Raw genomic sequence first — 18,410 nt, 5'->3', positions numbered from 1 at the left:
CTGGCCTCTTAGCACTGGTTCTTGAACTGTCCATTCATCTACCTGGGAGGGACAGAAACAGGGGCCTACACCACACAGACCATCCCTGGTTCCCCTTACCTTAGAACCAAGGATAAACAGAGGAGCGCGTATAGGAGATACAGACACAGGTGTCCACAGAAGGTGGTGTTAACATTTGGAGCACTTTAAAGAGGGTGGGACTGGGTTGGGGTGTGTGGGGCTGAGTGCTGAACAGTGCACGTGCGTGGAGTGGGAGGAGTCAGGTTACTCCATGCCAATTTGCAGGAGACAGAGCTGAACACCAGCTCTGTAGAGTCATGACCTGGTGTGGCTGCCTCAGTGATGAATAGAAGGGAAAGTGCATGGGAAAGGCCCAAGATAAACCTCAAACTGGTCTTAAATAGGGTATAGTGGGCAGGCCACAGGCTCAGAACCTATGAATTGGTCGCAGAGGGCTTGTCAAAGATAAGGAAAACAGAGATAGGTGCATAAACACCTTTAGAGTGGAAATATCAGATATGACAGGTCAAGGCTTGGTCCATGAAAGGCCCTGAGAGGACCACAAAGCAGGATCTGGCCCCAGGGCCTGGTCCAGTGAGTCCCCAGAGTTAAGCTACTATGGCTGTCCATCCACCCCAACCCGTATATACCTTGTCCCTGACACTCAGCCTCCATCTTTGCCCCGTGTGCCCGAGTCCCTGTGATAGTTGCCTGGAGCTCCGTGATGGTGTGAGAGCTGTTACCTACTGACTGCTCTTATGCCAGTCTCCCCCCATGCCCACTCCAGACGTCTGAGCCCCTGAATTTCCCGTCACCTCCCGGCTCCACCTGACTATTATAACATCCCTGTTACTTCCCACAGACTTTAAGACCCCATACACACCCACCATGTTTGTCTCCATCTGTTACCAGCCCGCAGATACTCTGTCAGCTAGACTGGGCTCATCCCAGAGGCTCTGGGTTCAAGGTCTGCTGCCTGCCTGTGCTTCATCACTCCTGACTGTCATTAACTGGGCTGTAATCGCTGTCCTGAGACACAGCAAGGGCTGTCCTCTCGACCTTCCAGGGCCTGTCAAGGAAGATTTTCTACTCACAGTCCCCACTCCACACCCTCAGGCTTCAAGCATGAGCCCACTGGGAACTGAACCGGGGTCAACTCTGAGCCCGAGATGTCACCATGTGCTTGGCATTGCTCTCCCATCCAGGAATTGTTGTTGGGTTAGGAGTATGGCCCAGGTCTCCTTAAGCTTTGCCCTTATCCTTCTGCAAACAGGCACTCAGAGGGATCACCAGAAGTCCTTTGTTATGTCTACATCCCAGCTGGGACTCATACAGAAATCCCCCTCCAAGAAATCTCTGAGATGCCTGCAAAAATTTCACCCTTGTCCAAGAGGCCCTTGTCAGAGAGAAGAGATCCAAGACAGAGTTCAAGTTCCCTGGCCTCCATGTTTAGAGAATGGCATTCCATCAACAGACTTCCCCTTAGGGGGAAAGTCTTGCTCCCTTCCCTAACCCCTTCCACCCTAGACGGTGGTATTCTGAAGTCCCCCATCGCTCCTGCTTCCCTGCAGCCTCAGGGAAGAACTGAATGCCCCAAGCCTCTGTCTGTGGGCATGGGTGGGCTGGCTCACCAACCCGCTGAGGACAGTAGCTGCCCATAGCTTATTGTCTGGCTCCCTGCCCACTCCATGCTCTCACTTTCCCAAGGGATCAGGAGTTGGGCCCTTTATCCTGCCTGAAATGTGCTGCTTCCCTTCATCCTGATGCCTGCTTGGGGTGGAGACACTGTTACCACAGTTTAACATGTATCTTAGCAGTGATTTCTGCAAAGCCTTTCATTGGCCTGTGTCAGTTTTGGCAATGCTTTTTACCCAGGCAGCCCTCCTCCTCACACAGGCAGCCCCCCAGCCCTCCTCCCCACACAGGCAGCCCCCCAGCCCTCCTCCTCACCCAGGCAGCCCCCCAGCCCTCCTCCCCACACAGGCAGCCCCCCAGCCCTCCTCCTCACCCAGGCAGCCCCCAGCCCTCCTCCTCACCCAGACAGCCCCCCAATTCTCCTCCCTACACAGGCAGCCCCCCAGCCCTCCTCCTCACCCAGGCAGCCCCCAGCCCTCCTCCTCACCCAGACAGCCCCCCAATTCTCCTCCCTACACAGGCAGCCCCCCAGCTCTCCTCCTCACACAGGCAATGCCCTCAGCCGCCCTCCTTGAGCAGAGTTGTTGCTGTCCATGGCTCCACATTCCCCCACAGTACTCAGCGCTCTGGCCTGGCCCCAGGTCCTATGTGCAGCTGGAGCATGAGACGTTCAGTGCTGCAGGGGGCTACCTACAGCAACTGCTAACTCGGGTGTTCCTAAGACTACCACATGTCCCTGGCCCACTCCACAAGCTGCTCTTAACAGGTATTCAGTATGACACCAGCACTGAGCAGCGTTAACTGACTTAAAGAAAGCAGAGTCAGGGAGAAGCAGAACTCAAAGTTCTGTTTTTAAAATGGGAATGACATTATAAAAATTCATGAGGATAACACATCTCTGAGCAATAAATTCCAAAGGAAGTTGCCAATTATAACACCCTTATCCCTGTCCCAACCCCTCACCTCCCCCAGTCCTGGCTACAGGAGTAAGAACATGCCCCAAGTGATTCAAACAGGGACCTTTCTAGAGATTTTTAAGTTAAAACTAATTTGCAAGTAGAACTGCCTCTTCATTGACAACACTGAGAAGATGGTGTTGGTTCTGTCATCCTGGGGAAAGCCAGTGTAAGACACTGAGGCTGACACGGAGAGAGAAGGTGAGTTGAGACAGGAAAAAGAGAGTCAGGCCACCTTCAAGCACCGAATTCTAGCCACCCAAGACCAGAGTATTCCTATCTTTCTATGATAGGGATAGAGTCTACCTCCTCCAGCCTCAGTTAATTAGATTTGGATTCCATCACTTGCAAACACCAAGGTACCAACTGGTACACCATTCATTTGGCACTTTATTATGTCCCTTTTTACTGTTATTACAAATGTTTTCATGTAAATGTCTCACTTCCCCAACAAGAAAACAACTTTCTTGACTGTGGTTGTTCTGCTTGGGCTCTTCCTCCAGCATATCTATCCCAGGGCTGAGCCATGGTAAGTGCTTTAAATATATTCAGAAATAGTTATTGTGAAGCAGATGTGCATCGTTGGGCATAGGAGCAATCAATGACAGAGAGAAGTTCTTGTTAAAGTGTTTCTCTTTGCTCTGAACTTGCATCCAGCTGACTATCCACATGAGAACCACCCATATGATCTGCAAATATGACAACTCTGTGCAGTTTATTTGAAATACTAGAAATTGATTTCCTTTTGTATATTGACTTGCCATTCCTGGATAGGTTCTCACTCCTGTTAAGATGTTCAGGAAGGTACCTCTTTTTCTAGGTGATAGGTAGTGTTCTTCCCTCCCTCTTTCCTCACTCTGGGACAAAATATATCATGATAGTGTCTATTAAGATTGAATCTACTGCTTTGATGAGCTAAAAGGAAAGTGAATGGCCCTCCATGCTGGGTGCTTTGTCAGAAGGGATATTTTCCTTCATCTGAGCAGAAGTTGTTTGATAAGGGTATCACAACCCCCCCTCCGCACACACACACACACACTAGGTGGAGGTCAGTGCCACCTGAGCCCCTATTCCACCCAGGCAGCCCAGGTATGTTGGACAGACAGATGTGCAGCTGGTCTACTGAGCAGATGCGAAGATGGAGGCTTGTACCCAACTGGCCAGCCTTATGTGACCTAGCTATATTATCTGGGAATTGACACACTTTATGTGCTTTACTTGAAATCCTGGCAATTACTTTCCTTCTATATGTTGACATAAACAGCATTTGGCATCCTTTTGTTATTTACAAAAAACAAAAAACTCCAAAACAAAAAACACCCAGATATCTGTAAATACATTATTTATGTTTTACTACTGAATCTCAGAATCAGTTGGGGCATTGGGAAAGAATTGAATTTGGCTGCTGAGTAGAAACAAAAGGATATATCTCTGAAAAAATGAAACCAGTGGTCTGATGCCTAAACACGAATGTCTGCACAGATGGAAATCCCAAAGATGCCCAGGAGCCCAGCCTTTGCACAGCCTCCAGCACCGACTGTACCTGAAAAGGGGGAACATTGTTGAAGAAAGAGCATTAAGAAATATATTATTAGAATGCAGCAGACCAATGTGTTTTTGTAAATGTCTTGACTAAGGTTTTAGTTATACTTGCATTGCAAAGAATAATGCTAGCTTAAATAGACCGACAATTCCTGGAAGTACCATCTGGCTCAATCCCATTGATGCTATGACATTCTGAGTGGATGCCATGCCTATGTGTCTTTACTTACGAGCACTAATGACCTTACAAAAAGCAAATGTCTTAGCTACAAATTGTTTCTGGGCAGTAGAAATGTATTAAATGCCATTTTTTCCTTCTTTATCTATCTTCCATTACTCTGGGGAATTTTTGCTATTGCTGTTGTGTGTTCAACATCAGTGGCCCAGCCTGTCCGTCACTCTGACCTCTCTGCCGTATTTAGAAACTTTGTGTAATAATACCAGGAAATGACTGCAGCAGCGTATATTACCTGGATGAATCAGGGCTTTGATTCTCTCTCTCCGTCAAGTGCACTTTGCCTGCTCTTTTTTTGGACCAACTCTATCCTAGATTCTGAGACTATTTCTTTCTTTTCTTTTTTAACATTTTGGAGGAATAATTGACAAATATATTTGTGTATATTTAAAGGGTACAACATGATAATTACATATATGTATATATATAGTTACCAAGATCAAGATAACACAACCAGCACCTCACATAGTTAATTAGCATAGGTAACTCTTTTTGCGTGTGTGGTCAGAATACTTAAGATGGACCCTCAGCAATCTACAAGTATACAATATCATATCATTAACTAGTCACCATGCTGTATATTAACGATTCCAATCGTTTTTCCTTGACACCCAGGAATCCTGTTTTATTCCATCTTCTGTGGTAACTGGTCAATTTCTCCACTAGACTACGTGTTCCTTGGGGGCAGAGTTTTATTCATTTCTGTACTCCTCCTCCCAAACATTTAGCACAATTTCTACTCATCGTCGGTATTTAATTCCCAAAATAAACCAAACTGAGTCATGTTTCACGTTTATTTGTGTTTCACACAACACCTAGCACTGTCAGGCAGGCACCCTGGAGCTTTCAGAAAATATTTGGTGAAGGAATGATTTATTGGTACTCACGTGTGTTTTCAACCACTTCACCCTTATATAAGGGGATATGCTTGCAGAGCTGCTCAATGGGTGACCCAAACAGGAACCATTTCACATCTGTAAGCAAAGACTGCAGTGGGTTGTACTTGACCCAGGTGTATTTGCTGGAGAACATGGAGTTCAAAGCCTAGACCAGTATAATAAGAGTGGGATTAGGTAAAATAAATTGACATAATCTGGGATATTTTATTCTAAATTGTGATTTCTTCTCTTTCAGATTATTAAATAGAAGGCAGTCAGGGATCTCAAGACATCACCTTTTTCTGACCACTTGGTCTTCAGAGAAGCCTCATTATTACCATTATTTTGTTTCTGGTGACAATGAAACCCAAGAGAGGGTGAATCCTATGCCAAAGGTGGCACAGATGGGAAATTACAGAGGGAGAATTAAACCCCAGACTTTTAGTCTCATGCAGTGTTTGTTTATTCTCACTGTACCATATTATTTCTTTGTACCTTGTGTTATTGAATATTATAACTCCACTCATTTCCCTGCCAATCACTATTTCTTAGAGACCTGCTCTGAGAACAGAGGCTGTTTAGCTCTTTCTACAGAGACAGTGGAATTTATCATAAGTTATTGCATTTGGGGCTTTATGGTGGCAATCAACCTAATGGATGTACTCCTGCATCAAAAACAATAAACGTGCAAACACTTTAATAATTGGAAAGCAATAAGGTATAATATTATGATCCCTTACTCTCTTCATTTCTCCATAGGCACCAGTATTTCTTGGCTCAAGAACAGGGAATATTTAAGGGTACTCCAGAATTACCTTCCTTTCATAGATGTACCGTTCGAGTTGGTCCAGAGCAGGGATGGCTTGATGGTTCATCTTCAGGATGTAGCAGGCTCTTCGGGAAAGTGTCCTAGTTGCGATGTAACCCTGAGGCAGCAAGAGCACAGTTACTACTTCTCCCAGTTCCCTGGGTTTTGAACTTGGTGAGGATGACATATGAGCCTTGAGAAGCCTTCAACATGCACAGTGAGTACATGTGACTCTTTTCCAATCTGCAATCAGTTCTATCCATTTGATTTCTTCTATATAGCATTTTTACTTTTCACTTCTCATCACTATGTCTGAAATTGTGAAAACCCATGATTTGTGCCCCACTATTCACGTTATGGAACCAGGGTCTGCAGTTTGTGCTTTGAAAGATTGAGAAGCGGTAGTTCTCTCTCTTTCTATTGATTTTTCCAGCCTCTTCCTCCATTTGGAATAATTACAATATTCTTTAGAACTGTGCTTTCCAATACGTTAGTGATTAGCCACTTGCAGCTGTTCAAATTTTAATTCAAACTAAATCAAATTTAAAATGTACTTCCTCTGTCACACATTTTAAGTGCTCAATAGCCACAAGTGGCTAGCTGCTTCTGTATTGGAAACCACAGATATAGAACGTTTCAACAACTGCCGAAAGTTCTATTGGACAGCGATGCTTTAGAAACTCTCCTTAATGTACCAACACCCACCCTTATCCCCCATACATACATGCTTCATCTATTCCTCCCTCCTTTACTATCTTCTCTTCATCTTTTCTCCACCTCAAACCCAAGCTGACTCAATAGGGATGGGTTGAAGGAAGGTGGGATTGGAAGAGCAATGGAGAGTGAGGACCTTGGAGCCAGAAGGAACCTAAGGCCATTTAATTTTCATCTAGAGTGGAATTTCCTCTGCAGAATTCTAAATAACTATATAGCCTATTAGACTATATATAACATAAACCTTGTACTTCCTATTTTTTATTTCTCATAAATTGCCAGTTCCTAAAATTCAGAAATAGATGGAGGCCAAGACTGACGACAGTGGAAGAGGCTGAAACCAAATCCTCAGCACTTTATTTTTGTAAGGACATTTTTGGGATTTCCCTGGCATCTGCTTTAAAACAATTTCACAACAACTTCCTTTTAAACCATATCTTTCAAAGATTCTATAATTTCAGAGGTGTCCTGGAACTACCAATGCCATGGGGAGGAAGTGTGTGAGAAGGTTTCTACAAGAAAAAAGAAGAAGGAAAACATGTTCAGACAACCAGTGAGATAGACGACAACCCACTTATATCCACAGTACACAGCTCTGTCTCTAGGTAAAAGCAGGTCCCTAATTACTGTCCATGGAACAAATGGAAAACAGACAAATAAATAAGTAGATAAAGGACAGAATAAGTTTTCTGAGCAGGTGTCTGAGACTTGTTAATAACAGTAACTAAAACTTGGAAATAGCTAGGTGTTTTTAATGAACATACTTCCCTTCATACAGAAGAAGTATGATTTATTACATATCCTACATACACAGTTAAATGTGTATAATCGGGATTTCTGCTAATTTGCGATTGTTTCATGATTGGTTTTCTTTCTGCATAATTGTTTTTTTTTATTAGAAGCTCTAATTCATTCATTTATTCATTTGACAAATATTTTTGAGAGTCTGTGTGCCAGACATTGCTTTGAGCCTGTAGTGAAACAATATTATCGTGTTCCAATTTCCACTTAAGAGGTCAAGTAAACATGTATGTTTAAGAAGTCAAGTAAACGTGTATGTTTCCTTTTTTTTTTCCTTAGAAATGATTTTGTTTATTTTTTAGTCAATAGCTTGATTATTTAAAGGGAAAAGCAAAAGTAAGGAAATTCTAATGGAATTGCAAGGATAGATTTTGGAATACAAATGTGTACTAAATGACTACCCCTCTGCTCTTCAGAAACCCAGTCTTGAAGAATATAAAAATCCCCTTGCTTCTTACATGTTTATAGTCAAAAACCGTGGTAGAGGAACACGATCCTGCATGGATGTTAACGGTGGCGGTATTTTTTTCATTGTCAATTGCAATTGTCTCCTGAACGTTGCCACCATTGTTGTTTGGACTGATGATGTTATAAACCTAGATTGACGACAAAGACATAATGATTTTTTCTTAAATCACATGCATTTGAAAGGATCCCTCCCAGCAAAACAAAGCCTTCCACTTGCTATGAACAAGAAATCGAAGCCTGAAACCTCTCCACTGGGATCTAAGCACATGCTAAAATGAGAATGCAAAACTCTTCCTCATGGTTTACTATATATTATAGGGGAAAAGCAATGATATCACAGGAGAAATGAGACTGACCACATTTGCAAGCAATAGTTTACATTTTTAGGTATTGCAGTTGGAAATAAATAATCAATCTCATTGTTTCCACGGTTGGTTATTTCTAGAATTCTATCTCAAATAGGTCATATGGACTCTCTATTGTCTTTCAAATTATCCTCTATCTTCCTTTTCCTCTCCCCACATTGCCAACCTATAAAGTCCATAATGAATCAACTCACCTGATATCCGTGAGATTGTGTTCCAAAGATGGCCAGAACCACCAGAAATCCCACCTGAAAAACAGACCATTCACTTCCATTCCCCATAGAGTAATCATTGACGGTAGAGATATGAGGGGACACTGGACAGGACAAGCATAAATACCTCAGAAAAACGCACACCTAGAGCTACTGGTGAGTGGTCATGGATGGTCAATAGTCCATTTCCAAAATATGAAACACACACATTCACTTACTCATGCTATTTGGCAGACACATGTTCTACCTTTGTCACCCAATTCTCAGCTCTTCCCAATATCAAAACCTTATACATAGCATGTGTTCTTATGCCAGAAAGAACTTGGGGCAAGTGAACAGTGAGAAAGAACTGATTTTACTATCGGAAAACCCTGGTGTGATTCACACTTTAGATTGCAAGAGGTCAATGTGTGTCCTCTGGTAAAAAAAAAAAATATATATATATATATATATATATATATATATATATATATATTAATAAATAATAATTCCTTGAGACTAAGACGGTAAAAAAGGTTGAAAATTGATTCTTGGGCAATAGACAGCAATGGATTTCTAAGGGAAACTATGAAAATAAGATACATGAGGGCATGATTAACTTTCGACACTGACACCCAGGAAAACCTCCATGTTCTCCTACAACCCATGCCTTACTGATACCATCCGACAAGTGTCTGGCCAGCAGCTGTGAGACTGACCCTGAGGCCGCCCTGACAGTTTGCTGTGATTGTGTAAAAGTCTGATCCAACACGCTGATCCCGGTTTTGTGCTGTCTCTTCTGAATATCACAGTGCACTACGCTGTCATTGAAAAGTGCTGATGGAGACGGTCTGCAGGAAGGCAGACAGAACTGTCAGTGGGACATTTGCAGTTCCTTTTCCCGATCGCCCATAACACTTCTCGCCTGGTGACGGCGTGGAGTGTCTAACAAAACCTGTGTGCAGATAGACAACCTGCCTACTTGCACAGGGACACATCATCTGTAACTCCAGGCCAGCTCTAGTAACCTTTGACACACCTATGTATTCTATTTTATGGGTCTAATACAGAGATTTTTAAAGGTGGGTGAAGGACTGACCACCTTAGTGGTACGATTAAGCTCAGGAAGTGTCCCCTGCGGCCTAATCACCTACCCAACACTGTGATCAATACACAATGGTTATCAGTTTGTGTTTCAGGGGAAGGTCTCCTCTTAGAAAACCAAGAGACTACTGGGAGAGGGAACTCTTTAAGCTGACAGTCTTGAACATCTTATGGGTGTTCAACACTGCTTTCTCCCTCAGCAGCTAAGTGAGAATAAGGAAGAGAGACTGGAGACGGAGTTCCACTCTGCATCTGAGCATAGTCCACTGCCCATGGAACACTGCAGTACAGAACTATGGGAAACTGGGATTGGGGCTAGGGTCAGCTGGAGGAGTGGGAGGGTCATGGCAAGGATGTTTTAGCATGATGGCTCCTGCAAGTGGGGCCGAACATGAGTAAATTTCAAGCCTAAATCCCACATTTACTGGCTTGGGGAAATTATTCCTCTGTGCCTCAGTTCTTCATCTGTGGAATAAGGTAAATGCTACTCATTAGAGAGTTATTGAAATGAATAGGTGAAATTATTCGTGTAAAGTGTTTATCATAGGGCTTAGTATGCACTTGGGAAATAACTACTGCATTATTATTATTATTATTATTATTATTATTATTATTATTATTAGTGATACTATTTTTAAAGTACCACTTCCTTTAGATACTACATGCAGAAAATGCCTACATTCCCTCCAAAACTCATAATAGCAATTATTATTTAAAATCCTCCATATTAAAATTCTCCAGATATTTCCAAAATTTTTTCTTTGTGTTTTCTAGGAAACACCACAAAGAAATGACAATGGACAAATTAATTTGCAACTTAATATTCAACACTATTCCTACCAAGGACATCATTAATTCCATTACAGAGCTTAGAAGTATGCCCAGTGTTTGTCTAAGAACCCTGAAACACAGAGAATATTGGATGTGAACATTCTATGCAAGCACAAAAATATAAAGAAGCATAACAAATACTCACAAGGATTCTCATTTTGTCTGAAGGGAAGAAGGTGCTGGAGCAAGTGAGACTGCCTGCTGCAGCTTCTGCCCTTTATATGGGCTTTATATGGGCTTTAGGTGTGGAAATCTCTTTTCAGACCAGTCACTTTGGAAAAGGTGGTGTCGTATCACTGCCACACCCCAGCAAACTCCTTTATCAGGACTGAGAGCCAACCATATATCCTGATATCAATGAAGTTCATTAGTCACTAAGGAAAATTCACCCCTTGGTCACTGTTTAAATATTCCCCGCTTATCTGCCCTATGTTGCACTTGAGAGTTCGATTTCCACCCTTTAAAAACATCGCAAGATGCTTGTTTTACACAAACGTCTTATAGACATATGAGGACATATTCCTAATATCTGCCCTGATGGTAAAGTTCTCCCTTAAGTCCTGAGCTGGGCCCTCCCTCACTCAGTATCTTTTCATCCCGGCCCTGCTTGTAGAATTCTTCCACCCAAGGAATGGACATGGGACTAGAGGCAAGAACTGTGGCTGGGGGGCCTCGTTGGAAAACAGCCTTGAGACGTTATTTCTCCTCTCCTTTAGGTTTGGTGCCAATTTCCAGAGATTCATGAAGAACAAGGCTCAGAGATTTCTCTGCCCAATTACCAGGCTTAATCAAATTTTTACATTAGGTCTTGTCCAAAACACTGTGTAAACTATGATTTATGTATCTCTAGTTATCTTGAGGTGCATTGAGAAACTCTCAGGTTAAAAAAATAGAGAGAATAAAGTTTAATTTGTATAATTTTTTATAATGCCATAATTTAAAAAGGCTAACTAGTGTTAGAATGGAATCATGAACTCAGAAGGTGGAGAAATAAAAAAAAATAAAAAAAATTACAAAATTGTCAAATATTGAGAATCACTACAGTAAGCAAAAAAAAAAAAAAAAAAAAAAAGGCATAAATGATGTCCTTGATCTACAACTTCACTTCACGGGAATTCTGCTACTCTGGTTGTTCAGCTGGGGTGGACACAAAATGTGCTATTTTTAAACATCTTCCTGAGATAGCAGCAGCAAGGAGAATTTCAGTTTTGCAGTACATCTGCAAATTTTACCCATATCTGGCTCCAAAGTCCCCAGAAAGTAAGCCAGTTCCCACACCTATAGACATGAGGGCAGACAAAGGTTTCCCCCCTCCTCTCTACTTTGTCTCCCACCTGTCGCCAGGAGTTCTGAGTCTATAGTTTTGATAATGATAATAGTTAGCATTAATGGGGAACTTGCTATGTTCTAGAACTTTCTAAGCTCTTTGCATATGTTGATTCATTTGAGTCTCATAACAACCCTATAGAGTACCTTCTATACATATCCCATTTTACAGATAGGAAAACTAAGGTACAGAGAAGTTAAGGAACTGCTCAGCATTACACAGCTTCTAAGAGCAGGAGGGCATTTGAGCCCAATCTGACTCCACAGTCCAGACTCTTAACTACTAGTATTATATGACCTCTCTGATTAGTTACTGGGTTAGTGTAACTTCTTGCCTTACTGAGATGGAGTCATTAGTAAGGAGGCTTCTGCTTCCAGAATGTTTCTTGACCAAAAGATTGACTTGGAAAAAATCATGCCTACCCACAACCCACCCTCTCCCAATGGTGAAAACTTTTAAATAGGGAGAATGAGACACTGTTTATAAAAGTTGTTCTAAGTGAAATTCATGGCTAAGCCACCCAGTTCCCCATGGAGGGGGTGAAATCGCTGACGTGGAAGGGCCTCAAGTTGGCTGTGTCCACACCTTGGACACTGATGCAGTATGTCTGAGAAGGGGCACAGACAGGTGGACTTTTAAAGCTCTGTGGGTGGTTCTGATCGGAAGAGCTGTTTCAAAACCTGTTCAAACCCCTCATGAGAAAACTAAGATAGGTTACAACACAAAGCCAAGATCATATATGCAGTTAGAGGCAAACATAAGACTTTTGCTTGCTATTCTAGTGTCCAAACTAAATAGCAAATTCACTTGGGTTAAAAAAGTTTACAGCCATTTTACATGTTACCTTTTTTATTATGAGACCGAAACCTTCTCCTCTCTCCCTTTCTCTGTCTGTCTCTGTCTTTCTCTGTCTCTGTCTCTCTCTGTCTCTCTGTCTCTCTGTCTCTGTCTCTCTCTCTCTCTCTCTCTCACACACACACACACACACACACACACACACACACACAATTTACTTCTGCAACTCTTCTTTTTTTTATTCTGCAAGCATTAACATTACATCTGGATATACCATAACATATCAGACTCAACATGTCTAAAATACAAGTTGTTGCATTCTTTTCCCCAAAGCAGCTCTTGTTTTGGACATTGTTATTTCTGTTGACAATTGCTCCAGGGCTTCAGGCTCACCTTGAAGTCATCCTTGATTCTTCTGCCATTTTTCCTCTGTGATGCTTCTCCCTTTTCAAGCCATCAGTGCATCAGTCTTTCTTTTCAATCCATCAGTGCATATTGCATTCCTTGTCCTCATTATCCCACACTGTCCCTGTTACAATGACTTCAATTAGTCAGAAAAATTGACACCAGCTGTTTCTCACTCACGTAAAGTCCAACACAGATGACCTCATGTTGAGTGGCTCTCCTCCAAGTGATGACTTACAGATTCCAGATTCTTCCTTATGTAGCTTCCCCATCTTCAATATGTAGTTTCATGGTTATTTTGACATTATCAGCCTGACAGATGGGAGTTTAAACCAACAGCATGAGAAGACACATCTGTTTTTAACTTCTTCAGACTGAAAATAACCACATGTGTTCATTATCCATTGGTGAGGACCAGTCACATGGCCATATCTAGACATGAGGGAAATGAAGTTTAGCTCTATGCCAAGAAGAGGAAATCTGTCTTTGCTAAAAGACCAACATTGTTTTCCTGCTTCCAGGCTGCCCATTGTTCCATCCTCACCATCACTATTAATTCACGGCCTGAAAGCACCACTTTGCTTATTTTGCTCTTATGCTCAAAAACTGTTAAATTCTCCCTCAATTCTTGGACAAAGTTGAAGACTCTTAGTTTAGCTTTTAACTTATTCTATAGTCTTCTTCCAAACTAACCTCCCCAAGTGGTATTAGTGAGGAAATAGTCTAAATGAAGGAAAGGAGATGTGATCATGAAGGTAGAAAGAGATTCGTGTATTCAGTTGCCACAAAAGAAACTCGGATCATTCAACTATATTTTTATTGTTCTTTCCCTCCATATCTTAGATGCCCCACTTTTTATTGTGTTATTTTCTTTTCATACTACCTTTATCCATTTTTTTCTTTCTTTTTCCTCTACTCCTCTTCTTCCCTCCTTTATTTCCTTTCTTTCTTCTCTTCTTTGTGATTTCCTACCTTATGAAAATCACTGGAAGAATATTCTGAAAGGGATAGAAGGATGAACTAGACCAAATGAGTCTCTCTCTCTCAGAAAGTTTGCTGTCTATCATAAAACACAAATGACTATTAAAATATAGTAAATGTAAAGTATCAGAGGAGAGGCACAAATAGAATGGTTGTCCAAAGTACAAATTATATTGGCCATATCTATAAATGGCAAGCAAAAACATGTTTATATTGTTCATAGTTTTCTACATTGTGTAATAGTCACTCTTTTCCTTTAATAACCCTAAAGTCTTTCTTTAATGACCCTAAATTCACATGCTAAGGCCATAACTTATACCTTCTCTATACCCCACTCTCCCAAAGTTCCCCTTTAATATGGTGCAGTCAGCCTATGAATTCATTTCCATGTCATTTTTTGCCATAACTAAGAAAGAGCTCAGAACTGCTGTTAGGAGGGAAAAGATTCAATCTATTAATAATAAATGGCCCTGGGATGAGGGTATAGTTATTTGGGCAAGTTAATGGAGCTCCAACCATCAGAAAACTCCATTCCAATTTTTAAAAATACATGTAAACAGTGTACATGATGTAAAAGAAGCAAATAAGAAAAACACCAGGAGAAAATACAAGTTAGCTTTGATTTGATTTTGGCAATGCACAAAATTTTCTAAGTCTACAAGCATTAGAATACATTGCAAGAGGAAAGATACATAAACCTAACTGCATAAAATGTAAAAGACAATTGTTTTTTATAAAATCAAAATTTAAAGGCAAATTTAAAACTCCGGAAAATACTTTTAATGCATATGCGAGATAAAGAGTAACATTTTCTACTTTTTTTTAGGAGTGAATAGCATTCTTTATTTTTATTATTAATAAACAGTCAAGTGATTATTAAAAATCTCCAAAGGGTAATATGTTCAACTTACAAAAAGTTTTTACAAATCTACAGGACAATAACAAACACATATAAGTTTTTAAATGGGCAAAGGACCTGGTTAGAGGAAAAAGCAGTAATAGAAGATGGTGAAGAGTCGAAACTCCAGAAATATCCACCTGGATTTGAATTCCAATTTCTCTAATTTTTCATGTGTACCTCAAAATCCTCTTATGGAAAGAAAGGATAACAAAGTGCCCCCTCAAAGCATTTTTGTGAACATTGATGGGCTCATATACATAAAATACAACAGCCACTGCCACAGAGAAAGCTCTCAAAAAAAGTTACCTAATATTATTTTTATGTATTATAAATACAACATTTCAACCTCATAAATTATTATAGAATTGCAAACTCAACCAGCACTATTAAATTAAATTTAAATAAAACTAAGATATCAGGAAAGTCCATAATTATTTGAACATTTTTAAAAAGCGACTTCTAAATAAGCAATGGGTTAAAAGAGAAGTTACAAGAAATTAGAAAATATTTTTAATTGAATAGCATTAAAAATATAACATATCAAAATGTGTGGGATGAAGCTTAAGCAGTGCTTAGAGAGAAATCTGTAGCATTAAACCCTCATATTAGAAAAAAGAAAGGTCTCAAATAAATGATCTAAGTATTCATCTTAAGAAACCTTCAAACAAGTAATACAAAATTAAACCTAAGATAAGCACAAAGCAAGAAATAATAAAGAGCAAAATCAATGAAATTGGATATAGAAAAAAATCAATAAAAAGCACCAATGGTTTTCAATGATCAATCAAATGGTTCAAGGAAAAAATGACATGAATTATTAATATCACCAATAAAAAGAGGACGTCACTACTGATTTTACACCAATTAAAAGGATAATAAGGAATTATTGTAACTTTGGGTTAAAAAATTCAACAACCTAAATGAAATGGACAAAATTCTTGACAAAGATGAACTATCAAAGTCCACTCAAAAAGAAATAAATACCTTGAGCAGCCCTATGTCAATGAAACAAACTGAATTTGTAATTTAAAACTTTACCACAAAGAAAATTCCAGGCCCAGATGGCTTCATGGGCAAATTTTTACCCAACATTTAAGGAAGAAATAACACTACACAAATTCTACCAGAAAATAAGAGGGAAGCTAACACTTCCCAGCTCATCTTATGAGGCCAATATTACCGATACCAAAACTAACAAAGATATGAGAAAAGGAACTATAGACAAATATCCCTCATGAACATAGATTAAAACACCTTCAAAAATATTAGCATATTGAATACAATAATATATAAAAATAATACTACATCATGACCAAGTGAAGTTTTTCCTGGAAATTCAAGATTCACTTAACATTTGAAAATCAATCAATATCATTCAACATATTTAATGCAAAAATAAAAAGCCAAATGATCATCTTGCTAGAAAAGCATTTGGCAACATATACTCATGATAACATCTCTTACCAAATCAGGAATAAAAAGGCATTTCTTTATTTTGATAAAGTTCATCTATAAAAAACCTTCAGCTAACGTCGTAAGTAAAAATTCATAAAAGAAAAATTAATAGATTGGACTTCAATAAAGTTAACATTTTCTGGTGTTCCAAAGACACTGGTAAGAATATGAAAATAAAAGCCACAAAGTGGGAGAAAATATTTGCAAAAAAATGTATTTGATAAAGAACTTATATCTAAAATACATAAAGAAATTTCAAATTAATAATAAGGAAACACACACACACATTTCAATTTTTAAAATAGTCAAAATATTTGAAAAAATGGTTTACTAACAAAGATAAACAGGTAGCAAATAGGTATATAAAAAGATGCTCAGCCTCATTGACAGTTAGGGAAATGCAAATTAAAACCACTGCACACATATTAGAATGGCTAAAAATAACAAAGAAACAAACTACAAAACTGAAATTCCAAGTGTTCTCAAAGATGTGGAGCAACTGGAACAACTGCTGGAGGAAATTCAAGGTACTACAACCATTTTGGAAAACAGTTTGGCAATTTCTCATAAAGTTAATTGTAATTATCATATGACCCAGAAATTCCACTCCTTAGATTTTCACCCAAAATGCAAGTATACATTAGAACCTGTGCATGAATATTTATTTATAAGGCTTTATTGTAATCACCAAAAACAAGAAACAAACCCAAATGCCTTTCAATGGTGACTGAATAGATAAGCTGTGGTACATTTATGTAATGAAATACTACTTAGCAAGAAGAAAGGACCGACCCATTGATACACAGCTCAGATGAATCTCAAATCCATTACACTGAGTGAAAGCAGCCCAAATCAAAAGACTACCTACTGTATGATTGCATTTACATAACATTTTGGAAATATAAAACTAAAAGGATAGGAAACAGATGAGTGGTTAGTAGGGGCTGGGGATGAGGGTAGGGTTGCCTATAAAGGGCAGAGACATTTTAGGGGATGGATGGCTATGTTCATGGATTTCACTGGTAGATTTATGACTGCATGCATGTTTTCTATTTTCTAGGAATTGCTTTTCTGATCAAAAAAAAATTTTAGATTATTTTCTAAAAGAAGTACTTAAAAGGTACAATTTACAGGCTCTGGTGACCAATTGTTTAAAGGAGGAGCAAGGGGTGAGGAATCAGAGGTGACGATAACTGAGGTGCCTATCTTGATTGACTAGTTGTTAAAAATGCCACTGAACTAAATAGAAGTTACAGAAAAAAAGCATGTTTGGGGAATAATGAAAATAGCTTGGTTTGGAGTGGATTCAATTTTGAAACGTGATTATTAAATACATCTAATATATGCAGTTGTAAACCAAAGTCTGAAGCTTGGTGAGGTTTGATCTGTTTTTCCATCATGTAGGGATGTCTCAAGGGTTCAGAATAGAAGGAGGTCTTCCAGGAAGAATGAGCAGGTCATGAAAGAAGAGGATCAAGGTGAGAATCCAACACCAACCTTGAAGGGACAGATGGAAGAAAAGAGGCAACCAATTGTTCAGGTGGTAGAAGGAGCAATTGTAGTAAAACTGAGTGTCACAAAAATTAAGGAAGGAGAGAATTTCAAAAATGAAGAGACTATCAAGGTCCAAAAGTACATAGTCAAATCATCGGAGGACTGGAAAGATACCAGCATATAAGAGAGTGCAGGGTTAGGCTCCTAGCCTTGCTCACTTTGAGTCCCAGCACTACCGGTTACCCTTTGGGCATGAAGCCAAACTGCAGTGGGTTGAGCTATGACTGAGAAGTGAAAAAATGGAATCCAAAAACCTACATGATGTTTTTGAGAGACGTAAAGGGAAGGGGAATTATAAGCTCTCTGTATGAAGAAGGTAGAGTTAAGGGAAGGTTTTTATCTTTGTTTTAGGTTTGTTTGTTTTTCTAACATTGGGGCGATTTGCCCATACAAGCCAAAAAGAAGTAAGAAACCAACAGGAAGATATTGACGTTTGAGGAAAAAACAGCCATTTAATGGAGGAA

General features: G+C 39.8%; 1 protein-coding gene across 1 annotated transcript; it reads right to left on the bottom strand.

Moving 5' to 3' along the window:
• Positions 1-3,918: 3,918 nt before the first annotated feature.
• On the bottom strand, positions 3,919-13,466 carry GKN2 (gastrokine 2). Its single transcript, XM_019717154.3, has 7 exons — positions 13,044-13,466; positions 10,674-10,876; positions 8,597-8,650; positions 8,028-8,165; positions 6,062-6,172; positions 5,256-5,412; positions 3,919-4,134 (listed from the first exon to the last, which is right to left on the bottom strand). The coding sequence occupies exons 2-7, from the start codon at positions 10,683-10,685 to the stop codon at positions 4,052-4,054; spliced, it is 555 nt and encodes a 184-aa protein (XP_019572713.2). The 5' UTR covers positions 10,686-10,876; positions 13,044-13,466; the 3' UTR covers positions 3,919-4,051.
• Between the last annotated feature and the right edge of the window lie 4,944 nt (positions 13,467-18,410).

The sequence above is a fragment of the Rhinolophus sinicus genome, chromosome 2 (assembly GCF_057876585.1).
Source record: "Rhinolophus sinicus isolate RSI-liver-muscle chromosome 2, RSI-T2T, whole genome shotgun sequence".
NCBI classification, from domain to species: domain Eukaryota; kingdom Metazoa; phylum Chordata; class Mammalia; order Chiroptera; family Rhinolophidae; genus Rhinolophus; species Rhinolophus sinicus.
Note: the sequence above shows the minus strand (reverse complement) of the source record. Positions and strands in the feature narration are given on the sequence as shown.

What these genes read in the sequence shown, in the direction of transcription:
- GKN2 (XM_019717154.3), bottom strand. An exon ending in CGGTTTTTGACTATAAACAT is followed by an intron (nt 6,173 to 8,027) that starts GTAAGAAGCAAG and finishes TTGCTGCCTCAG; the next exon opens with GGTTACATCGCAACTAGGAC. An exon ending in GGTACATCTATGAAAGGAAG is followed by an intron (nt 5,413 to 6,061) that starts GTAATTCTGGAG and finishes ATACTGGTCTAG; the next exon opens with GCTTTGAACTCCATGTTCTC.